Source organism: Rutilus rutilus (assembly GCF_951802725.1).
Source record: "Rutilus rutilus genome assembly, chromosome: 1".
NCBI lineage: Eukaryota > Metazoa > Chordata > Actinopteri > Cypriniformes > Leuciscidae > Rutilus > Rutilus rutilus.
The window spans coordinates 39,631,242-39,642,681 of NC_140209.1; the positions used below are offsets into that span (position 1 = coordinate 39,631,242).

The window sequence follows — 11,440 nt, forward strand, 5'->3', positions numbered from 1 at the left end:
TGCTTTTGTGGCAACAAAAACAGGGCAAATGTAGAGCTCTTTTCTCATCCCGTAATGTTGTAGTTCATGCTGTCAGGGGAAAAAAAGCTGGTCATTAATAGTACCTTAAAAATAGTGGCCTTGCCTCCATCCATCCATTGACAGAACATCAGATCTCGTTGGATTGAACCCTTTGGGTCCATTTACATTTGCTATTTTCACAAAACTCTTACCCACTTAGTTCGACACTCAAACATTGGTCAGTGTTGCGCTCACTATATAGCAAAAAACAGTCCGTTTTTTTTCACTGTTATTTTTTCATTGATGGAACATACAGTGTCACCAGATAAATATTAGTGTGGGGTACATCTAGATCTTAGTTCACGTTGGCCAGTAAGTACCTCTTCATCCGTGCTGGAGAAGAGAAGAGAAGAGAAGAGAAGAGAAGAGAAGAGAAGAGAAGAGAAGAGAAGAGAAGAGAAGAGAAGAGAAGAGAAGAGAAGAGAAGAGAAGAGAAGAGAAGAGAAGAGAAGAGAAGAGACACCTGATATTAAATAGATATTTAGATTGTCACTCATTGGAAGAATTATTGGGCAACAGAACACTCTTTTGTGCACTCATCCAGATGCATATGATCCATCCAGTGCGCTCTTTCCGTTCAATGGGTTTATGTCCGGTTGATATCTCAGCAGGGGTCTAATCTGTGTGTTCATTGTGTCTCATGCTTCACTAAGTATCCATGTCTGTGTCTCTGCATCTGCTGCTCGGTCTCCTCCACTCCATCCACATTTTTGTGCGCTTTTTAGAACTCCTTTCTTATAGTGCCATTTTTACTGAAATTGTAGTTTTTATGAAAAAAAAAAACATTGTTGATGTTAATTAGTGAAGGAGGACAACTATCTCAAACAAGCCCTGCTGTGCTCATAGCAAACATAAATGGTCAAATTACACACTCGCACACCCACCCTCCCACACACAGACTTACTGAAAAGAGTCACGCTTACTAAACTTCTCATTTGAGAGGGTAGCTCTACAGTATTTCTCCTCAGGCACTTACAGAGACAAGTATTGGTGCTTTACTACAAGCACCAGCTCATTTCATTTCACTAACCTTGCATTTCCACACATCAACTCTATTTCAAATATATGTATATTATAAAAATATCATTCATCCTTGAAGAAATAGTTATAGCCATTTCACTCCATTCTCACACTAAACAGCTCGAAGTGAAAAACAAGCGTTTTCATCCTTTTAATTTGTCTTTTATGGTTTTTCCGTTTCGAATTTTGTGATTGGTTGTGATTTTTGTGTTGGGTTAATTTGCTTTCCCTCTCTTATGTGTAATTGTTTTGTTTGTTGTGGTGGTGGTGGTTGCTGTGTTGTCGTATCTAGGTTCATGGAGTACAGTCACTTGTACCCAACAGTATCAAAAGATACAGCTCTGTGCGCCGGTGTGCGGCCCCGTGTCGCCCGCCGTTGCCATGGTGAATGGGGACTCGTATCATGAGATTCATATCCTGCCGCCTCCTCCACCTCCGCCACCACATTCCCATCTGCCACTTTTCACTTCCTTTGGCTATAACAGGTCCCCAAACACCTCAGGAGAGCCGCACAGTGGACAAGGTACAGATCCCCTAATCTGTCTCCACTGTATTATTATTATTTATTATTATTGTTGTTATTATTATTCACAAAGCTTTAAGGAATGTGTTAAATTACAGTATTTTTCATTTAAATAGTCTGAATACAAACAATGATCAATTAGTTCCACTAATTCCTTAAAGTTTTCTGAAATTATTTTTCTGATTTTAATTTAAAATTAAACACATTTAATTTTATTTTCTGACATTATTTTGGTTGTTGATTTTTTTTTTTTTAGAGGCCAAGAATGATCAAGATTTGGCTAGTAAGTTCTTTTAACCAGCACAAAAGAGGTTCATGGGCCTCTCTTTGTTGAAGCTGTTATCTCTCCTCTTTTACCCCTAAATTTTCCCTGATCTTGGTGCTATATTTTCCCTCTCTGTGATGACCACACTTTGGATTCGCTCCACTGCCCCTTTCAACCGTTCACCCGTACACGTGACCAATAGGGAATGCGCAGCCAGCCTCTCACCCCTCCATACCTGCATCTCTGCACAGCCATTTGTCCGTCACTGAACATCTGTCTGTTTCAACTCTCCTTCGTCTCCACTCTACTGATCTGTCCATTCATACTAACTCTGATCCTTTCAGTGATGTGTATCAAACCAAACTTTGATATTGGTACGGAGCATGAAGATATTCTTATGTTCTCTGGATTACCGTAAATTGTAATATAAATATGTCTGTTTTAGTTGTAAGTGATCAGTAATAATCAGGCCCACATGGAATCTGTGCCCAGCAGAATTTGAATGGTGGACATGGCAAAATATTTTGACTAATCTATTTTATTTCCTGCTCACTTCCTGTAAAATGTTCAAATCCATTCTGAAGAATTATGCTGATTTTCTCTTAAAAACAGCAAAACAAATCTGCACATTCGTAAAACAGACATAAAGGGACAGTTAAAATTTTGTCATAATTTACTCACCATTATGTTGTTCCAGTTTTTTCTTCTGTGGAACATTAAAAAAATATGTAAGTAAAAAAAATGAAAGTCAGTGGAGTCCAAAACAACTCGTTCATTGTATGGACACAGGTGGAACAGTTTTAGAAAAATATCTTATTTTGTGTTCACAAAAGAAAATCACACAGTTTTGTAACAGGGGGCTGAAAAAATTATGGCAGAATTTTAATCTTTAGGTGAATTATTCCTTTAACAACATAATAGTCTGGTGAGACTGTCTCTCTTCAGTGATTAGAGACCATTGCCATAAGATAATATTGCATTTATTTGTATTTAAACACATTTACGTACACTTGTGGTTTGATGTCTTTGGAGTCCCTAATGAACTATGCTCCTGTAATGCACTGCAACTCCTCTTATTGTTAAACCTATTTACATATATAATCATATATCTCTGTATATATTATATATGTTTTACCTATGTGTATGTGTAAATCAAGGCATATATATATGTATATACACATATATACAGTACATGTTTCTTCTTATATATTTCATGTACCTCTGTATATAAATGTTCATATATATTTGTGTTAGATATACAGTATATACATATGCGTGATTGCCTTGTGTGTGTGTGTGTTTGAAAGAGAGAGAATGAGGTTTGTGGTCAAACAGACTGCTAAAGCACATACATATAGTTAAGATTTCCTCTTGCCTGACCTGTCCAGAAAACCTCTGATCCCGGGCAGGTGGCCAAGCCAGGGCGCAGTTAATGGTGGTTTCTGTGTTAAAGGTTCTCGCGGCTCAGACTCCAGTCCACATGGCTCACCCACCCCAGCCGGTGGTCCCCAGGGCGGCAGCAGCGAAGAGATCTGGGTGCTGCGCAAGCCTGTGGCAGGTAACAGCAGGACTGCCCCTTCCTCGTCCTCCTCTTCCTCTTCTCTCATGACTCCTTCTACTTTGCCACGCTCCTGGTGCAGCTGCTGTACGCCTGACCTCAGAAACCTCCTCAGTTGCAGGCGTGTAGGCGCATCGAAAGGCTCTCATTCGCTCTGTTACAGTAACATCCGTGGAATCGTTCCCTCAAGAGCACACGTAGAGACAATCCACAGATGTGTCTGTAGCCCTGTGGCAAACTGCATTTTCAATGAATGCAGTGTGGGCTTGAGTGTGTTTGTATTAGCGACTATGCTAACATGTCTTGTGTCCATCAATCACCTGGTCTTTCACCATTGTTACGTAAGTCTCTGTCATCCCGTGTATCAGATCAGTGCATTGCAGAGGGGGAGTTCATAGTGGTGTGATTGGAGCAAACGTGATGGTATGGTCCAATGGGGCTGACTGTGTTTGTGTATGTGTTTGCTGGGGGCTTGTTGTTCCAGGTGGAGACCGCAGCAGTGTGGGCAGTTCAGGGAGTGTGGCCAGTGCCCGATCCTCTGGTAGTGGACAAAGCGCAGGCAGCAGCAATATCCTTCACGCACAGGCGGAGGGCGTTAAGGTGAGCTATCTGACATGCAAAGTGACTCAACTTCAATTGTGGTTTGAGAAGATACCTGAAAGAACTGTCTTATTTGTTGATTGTCATTCATTTTAAAGGCCTCTTATCTATTGCCAGTATTACTAGATTTAGTACAATCTCTGGAAAAAAAAACAGGTCATAACATCCTAAGATGAACAGCCTTGTCAAGTTTAGTTTTGTTTTGGAATTTTACCAGCTCAGCCAAGGTCATCTACGAGCCCTAACCAGCCCAAGATGATCTACAAGGCCAACCTTGAGCCCATTTCCTGGTAGTCCACCTGAACCAGCTTGAATGGATTACAAAAACATAAATAATGAGCTTCAGCTCCACCTAGAAAACATTTAAAACCAGCTACCATCTAGTCTTCCAGACCAAATAAGGTGGCTCAAGATGATTACCAAAAGGTCGACCTTGACCCTTACAAGCTAGCAGTCCAACTAAACCTGCTTGGACCATCTAATCACCTTAAAAGACCTCCCAACAAACAAATCTAACAGCCCTAACCAGGTGGACCAAGATGGTTTATGAGGTGGACCTTAACCCCATTAGCTGGCAGTCCACCTAAATCAGCTTGGACCTGAACAATAAATAATCAGCTTGAACCAGCTACCTTGAGGAGATGGTTTTAGCTGAATTTTCCAGCAGGACCTTTAATACATCAGAGAAGAACCTGTTACTCAGTCTCACAAAGCTTTGTTCTTCAATAAGGGGGATGCATTGATATTTGTATGTTATTTCTTGATCTGATGAGCTTTGTTTATCCTGTAGCTTCTGGCCACGGTTTTGTCACAGTCTGCTAAAGCTAAAGAACACCTGCTGGAGCAGACAAAGTCTTTGGAACACCCTTCTCATGCTTCCAGCAACAAGGGTTAGTGGGAATTTCAAATGACTCTTATGAAAAGATTTCATATGAGAGTATCTTGTCACAAAGAAGTCTCTCCATCCAAAATGTTTTTTGTTTTTTGAACAAATTAGAGATTTGGCTCCTTTTTTTGTGCCAGATGGTTGCACTAATTGTTGTGGGTGGGAGCATCACAAAGATCTGATTGGCTAAAGGAGTAGTTAGTCAAAAAACATAACAGGGATTGGTTGTGTAATAGCAATGCTCCAATGTGTATGAATGATCTCATGGTCCTTCTAGGATCTTCCTCACGCAGTCAGAGTTTGTCAAGCTGTCCACTCCATGAGCAGCCGTATGGGGAGGCGGTGTCCCAGAGGAAAGGGGAGGCGTTGCCTGAGGGGAAGGTAAGGAGACTCCTACTCAAAACACACTGTCCTGTTACCTCTCCTCAAACAAGCATACACTCTCTCAGACACACACATACATATAGATGCACTGGCACATCCAGGATGCTTTCCCAGCACTTCCTCTCACAGCTGGCCTCATCGGTATTACGCGCTCTCGGTTGTCGTCAGGACACGGTGAGTGGGCTTTTCCGCAGGCTTCCTTGCACGTTGTCCTCAGCTTCAGGCTTCTATCAGCTGCTCTGTCTGATACTGCTGTCTAATATTGACAGTGATTCCTTTCACTGTGATCTTTTCTGATCATTCATTTCATTTTCTTTGCTACATTTTAAAGTCCATTCCAAATTATTTTTTTGCCTTATTTGCAGTAATTTTCACCTTTTGATTTCTTTTCAGAGAGTACCCAACAATGTAGACGTGTGATTTAAATGTGGAGTGATATGGTAATTGGGGCAGGATCAAGATTTAGTCTGTCTATATTGAGACATGAAGAACAGTTATAGGGATAGCTATAGGGAAAATGAGATTATTACACTGATATTTTTTTAGACCATTTTTATTTTTTAACACAATACCAACAAAATATGACACAGTATAGGTATTATTTATCCTCTATCTCATTAAATGAGATTGTATGTTGCAAATTGGTAATGCATAACTGACCCTCGCAGTTTTTGATGTCATTTTTACACTCAGCTGATATCAGAAATTCCACCATTTAGTCATATAACAGAGAAATGTGGCTGCCATATCTTTCCCAGCAGGACTTTTGAGCTGCTGAGTAGAGCTGCTCCATGCTGGACTTGTGGACTAAGGGCCATCTGTTCAAAACAGCCCTATTTTCTCTGCTGCCCAACTCCCTTTTTGCCTCCCCTACACAGAGTTACAGTACATCCTCCTACTTCCAGGGAAGTGGCATTCCAAAGCAGAAACTGTATGAACCACTACTTTTTAAAAGCTGAACCCTTTGGTTCAGAAAGGAGAGTCCTTATTTGCTAAAGCTTTGTCCCCTGTTGCCAGAGGAGGTACCTGGAGCAAGAGCAGTAATACTGGACTAAGAGCAATAAGTCCAATTTAATACAAAAAAAGTAGGGTGGACTTTTTAATTATTTAGGAACTTATAAAGTTTAGTGAAGCTGTGACATTGGTCATTGGCTCATTTGTTGGCCTGGGGTCTGGTCCATCTTCAGCCGCGGGACCCAAACAGTGATAGACTACCACCTATCTTCTCTTCTAGAGCTCAGAGGCTGTTATCGAATGGCTGAGTGAATTTCAGCTGCAGGTCTACGCTCCAAACTTCATCAGCGCCGGCTATGACATTCCGACAATTAGCCGAATGACCCCAGAGGTAAGAGTTGTCCCCCCCCCCTCCACCTCCTTAAACTATTTACGTCACTCCCCTCTTCCCTAAATGTAACACTCACAGACCCACCCAAAGCACAGAAAAGAAGCAGTCAGAAGATAAAACCGAATCAACCAACAAACTCTCCTTGGATTTTGAAGTGAAATGGCTTGCAATGAGTCTGAACTGAAGCACATAAAGCCATGGGCATGGCTCACACAGGCTTTATGAGACTCGTGGCAAAGGATGGAAATATCTCACCCAGAAAACCCCCCAGACATTGTTGCTGTTGTGGTTATCAAATGTGTTTCCTATTATGTTATGTTGGTATCATGATGACCCACATAATAACTTAAGCATATGTACATGCTCTTGTGAGCTATGTATTTATGTACATATAATTAAAATTAAAGCATTTAATCACATGCTTTTTTCATTTGCAAATATTTTACTATTAATGGTAATTTCATGAATTTTCATTATGGAGTGCAAATCTTTTACTAAATTGAACTAAACTAAATTGTTACTAAAACTGAAATTAATATTCGAGCAATTAGAATTCCTGGAAGCAAACTCGTCTACCATACTTAATTACATTAAACCACTGCCTTCATGAGATTTACATATTATTATTGCTGAAAGCAGAATTAACAGGGGTATTTTGTTGAAACACCATGGACATGCTCAATTAGGATATGTTTATATGATTATGTTTGGGGTACTCTGAAAAGGCTTCTTTTCCTCACTTGCTCCTCACTTGCTCCTGGTATTATTTTATTATTTTCCCTTTCCCATTTTTTTTCATCAGCTTCTATCATCTTTTTTGTGTATATGTAATGTAATGTTCATAGAATATGCGCCACTTGGTTTAGTGTGTATGTGTGTACAAAGGTTTTGGGGTTCTTGAATGTGCTTGGTTATGGATCTGATGGTTTCTGGGACTCCTATATGTATTTTCAGGATTTAACAGCTATTGGAGTAACCAAACCAGGACATCGAAAGAAGATGACCTCAGAGATAAATAAGCTCAGTGTTAATGAGTGGCTGCCTGACCAAAAACCGGTGAGTTTAACAAGTGCAGACACACACACACACAACATTGGGTTTCCACGTTTTATGGGAACTTTCCATAGACGTAATGATTTTTATACAGTACCTGTACAATCTGTATAGATACCCTAACCCTAAACACAACCCTCACAAAAAAATGTCCTGCATTTTAACATTTTCAAAATAAATAGTTTAGGATGATTTAAAAGCTGGTTTCCTAATGGGGACCAAAAAATGTCCCCACAAGATATAACATTTCTGGTATTACTATTTTGTCCCCACAACGTAGGAATACCTGAACACACACACGCATCCAGATGTAATTTGTTTTTATTTGTATTTAATCTGTAGGCGAGTCTTGGAGAATGGTTATCCATGATTGGGTTGAGCCAATATCACCAAATTTTAGTCAAAAATGGCTACGAGAACATTGACTTCATCACTGACATTACATGGGAGGACCTTCAGGAGATTGGCATTACAAAACTTGGTAAGATAGACAGTGGACTGGGATCCATAATCTTTAAGTACTTCAAAATGATTACACATAAAACTTCTCTTTTTTTTACCAAACTGCATAGGCCATGTTGGTTTACAGTACTTCTCTAACCAAATTTGCTTAGGACACCAGAAGAAGCTTATGCTTGCAGTGAAGAAGCTGGCAGAGATCCAGAAGGCCTCTGATGGTCGTAACGCATTGCGTAAAAAGCCCCCAGCCGCTCAGGAGGTGATGGCAATTGAGAGCCCACCCCATGACAGCGGAGAGTGTATGTCTCCTAAAATGAGCACTTTCCAGGACAGTGAACTGAGCGGGGAGTTACAGGCAGCTCTTAAACACCCTGCTGATGTGCAGGACGGCACAGAGGTGAGAACCAACAGTGGTCCGGGAGCACAGCACCGAGCCCGCAGTCTGCATGAGAACAGCATGAATAAGAGCCGAGACACGGAGGAGCCTAGCGGGCCACCCAGAAAGGAGGCACGTACCATGCGCCAGAGCAGCCAAGGAGGCCAGAGAAGTGTCTCATCGGCGCAGCCAAAACCACGTCAGTCTTATCCCCAAGGTGCAGGACCACCCTATACTCCACCACAAACACCCACCAAAATGAAGCCTCCCGCCTCACAAACGGTGAGCAACCCACCGGGTAAACCAAAACCTAGTCCTCAGCTGCTCCAGCAGACAGAGAAGCCCATGACACCTCGTGCTCACCCCCAATCCCCCACTCAAATGTCCCATCCACAGCCAGCTGCCCAGCCTGTGGAAACCATGGAAGCTGCACCTCAAGGAGCTGCTGTCTCAGTGCCACTCCTGTGCCTGCCACCAGATGGAGACGAAGCTTGCGATGAGTATGGTCTGCCTAAGAAACGTGCCCACAGCCTGAATCGGTATGCTGTGTCTGATGGTGAGCAGGAGCGCGACGAACTGAATGTGACAGATTCAGGAGGAAAGTATGCCACAGTACAGCACCGGGTGGGTCGCAGCAACTCAATGAAAGGGCAGGCAGAGAAGAATGTCAACCGAAGCCAGTCCTTTGCACTCAGGCAGAAGAAGAAAGGTCCTCCTCCACCTCCCCCTAAACGCTCTAGTTCGGCTATCTCAAGCTCCAGCAGTAATCTGGCTGAAGTGCCCAAGGAGACAAGCAGTGGACCTCTTTTGGATGTTCCCTATCAACCACAAAGACGTGCTAGTGACCTGGGTGGCACTGTAGACACAGGCAGTGCAGGAACTGTGAGGAGCATTGCGGCCATGTTGGAAATGTCCTCTATTGGTGGGGGTGCCAAGGGTCTTGCTTCACAGAAATCTGCAGGTCACTATCTGCAGGTAAGGTGATTGTCAGTACCCCCTTGGGATGATACTCAGCATTTTTCATGAAAATGTCTGTTAGCAAAATCTGTCGTAGTAAAACATGGTTGTTTCTCTACAGGTGGGTTCTGCTGGAACAAAGCAGCGTGATGCCATTGGACTGGATGGGGAAGTAGTGAACCGTCGCAGGACCATTAGTGGTCCTGTCACTGAGTTAGTAGCAGCTGCTAAGCGAGGACCAGAGCCAGTTCAGGATAGGCAACGCACTGAACCCCAGCCAAGCTCTAGTGGGAGTTCAGCAGAGAACCTTCCGTTTGCTGAGGATGGAAACCTTACCATCAAACAAAGACCTAGACAGGGAAAGGATGAGGCTGAGAGGGGCCTAGAAATGTCATACTCTTTACCCCAGGAAGACCTTTCATGTGTGGATGCCACAGCCTCGCTGAAAAGGAGGGTCCAGAGCAGCAAGCAGCAGCCAAATGGCACCAAGTTCCTGCTCACAGAGTCAAATACGGTTAAGCGCCGCCCCAAAAGCAAAGACAAAGATGCAGAGGAACAACAGGATGGGCAGATGCACGTACCATATGAGAATGGGACTGGCACCATTAAAAGACGCCCTGTGTCAGAGGTGACCGTTTCAGAGCAGCCCCGGCCACAGGAACATCCTGAGAACTCGCCCCGTCGGGACAGTCCAGACCTGGAAGGCCATGTCACTGAGAGTGCCCCTCGTAAGTCCATCAAGCCTCCAGTGTCTCCCAAACCTGTTCTGGCCCAGCACATAAAGAAACAAGGACCACCAGCTGCCATCACCAAGAAAGCCCCATTTCCTGGACCAACTGGGGCACCTGGCAGCCCAGGTACTACACAGTGCGGGCCTTTCACTTGCCCTGTCTTTACACAATTATGTGAGTATCCCGTAAAGCCTTGTAACGTTTAAACCTTGTTGAATCAAAGTCCGCTCAGTCAGTCTCTCTTCCCGTCTCTCTTCCTATCTCTTTTCTCTTCTATTTACAGTCGAAGGAAAGAAAGTACCTCCTCCGATTTCACCAAAACCTACACCTCCTCCCACAGCTCCCAAACCATCTAAAAATGTTCTGCAGTCTTTAAATACGACACCTAATCCCACTCCCACACCCTCTCCAGCCAAGCAGACTGTCACCAGAATGGCCAGTACAGCTTCTGCCCAGACCAACCACCCTGTCAAGGCTACAACCCCACTAGCTTTGAGTGCGCAGACCCCACACACACCTCAGTCTCCTCACACCCCACACACACCTCAGTCTCCTCACACCCCACAGACACCTCAGACACCCCAAACCCCACAGACGCCCCAAACCCCCCCAACCCCTATCCCTACACCCCCACCTGTGAAGCCCCCTCGCTCCTCAATCAGTGGGGTATCCATGGACAGTTCAACTGGATCAGCATGTGTCGCAGGGGTAGTGACAGCAGATGCAATGCACCAGAAGATAGAGGAGACCAGTGCCTCACTGGCTGCGGCCCTGCTGGCAGTAGAAGAGAAGATCAAGGAGGATGGGCAAAAAGAGTGAGTGTCATGAAACATGCAAAAATTGTATGATGTCAGTGACATAATAGACCAGTAGGAATCTAGTCTATGGCATCTAGTCTGAGGTTAATATTTATTTTCAAGTAGTTACAAATATAATTCAAGTCCTTCAAATCAATTCAGCAGTTTTGAGTCTACATCTGTGGTTATTAAGAAACAGACTTCAAGCAGTTTTCCGCCATTGTGCTGAATACAGCGAGTACCAGAACTCTATAGTAATTATTATTTATTTTTCTTTTCAAAACGGCCTGTAACATGTTAGCCAATTTAAACATGAAAAAGCTGAACAATTGAAGAGGCTTTATATTGGCAAGGCTACTGTGTATTGACGCAATCTATCATTGAGACACCCTGAGGAAACCACCTACCTTTAGTGACACCAACTGA

General features: G+C 43.2%; 1 protein-coding gene across 9 annotated transcripts in view; it reads left to right on the forward strand.

Annotated features, from left to right (window-relative positions):
• Positions 1-11,440, forward strand: part of caskin1 (CASK interacting protein 1) — a 113,598-nt gene that overhangs the window by 98,760 nt on the left and 3,398 nt on the right. For 3 of the 9 annotated variants that reach the window (XM_084434386.1, XM_084434387.1, XM_084434394.1), the window contains 12 exons: positions 1,373-1,603; positions 1,860-1,886; positions 3,322-3,426; positions 3,911-4,026; positions 4,817-4,916; positions 5,190-5,293; positions 6,531-6,641; positions 7,596-7,697; positions 8,037-8,175; positions 8,309-9,504; positions 9,608-10,391; positions 10,501-11,032. In XM_084434386.1, coding sequence (XP_084290512.1) covers positions 1,373-1,603; positions 1,860-1,886; positions 3,322-3,426; positions 3,911-4,026; positions 4,817-4,916; positions 5,190-5,293; positions 6,531-6,641; positions 7,596-7,697; positions 8,037-8,175; positions 8,309-9,504; positions 9,608-10,391; positions 10,501-11,032 — 3,547 coding nt within the window. The remainder of the gene's footprint in view (positions 1-1,372; positions 1,604-1,859; positions 1,887-3,321; positions 3,427-3,910; positions 4,027-4,816; positions 4,917-5,189; positions 5,294-6,530; positions 6,642-7,595; positions 7,698-8,036; positions 8,176-8,308; positions 9,505-9,607; positions 10,392-10,500; positions 11,033-11,440) is intronic. The other 6 variants (XM_084434389.1, XM_084434390.1, XM_084434391.1 and 3 more) reach the window with 5 other exon arrangements.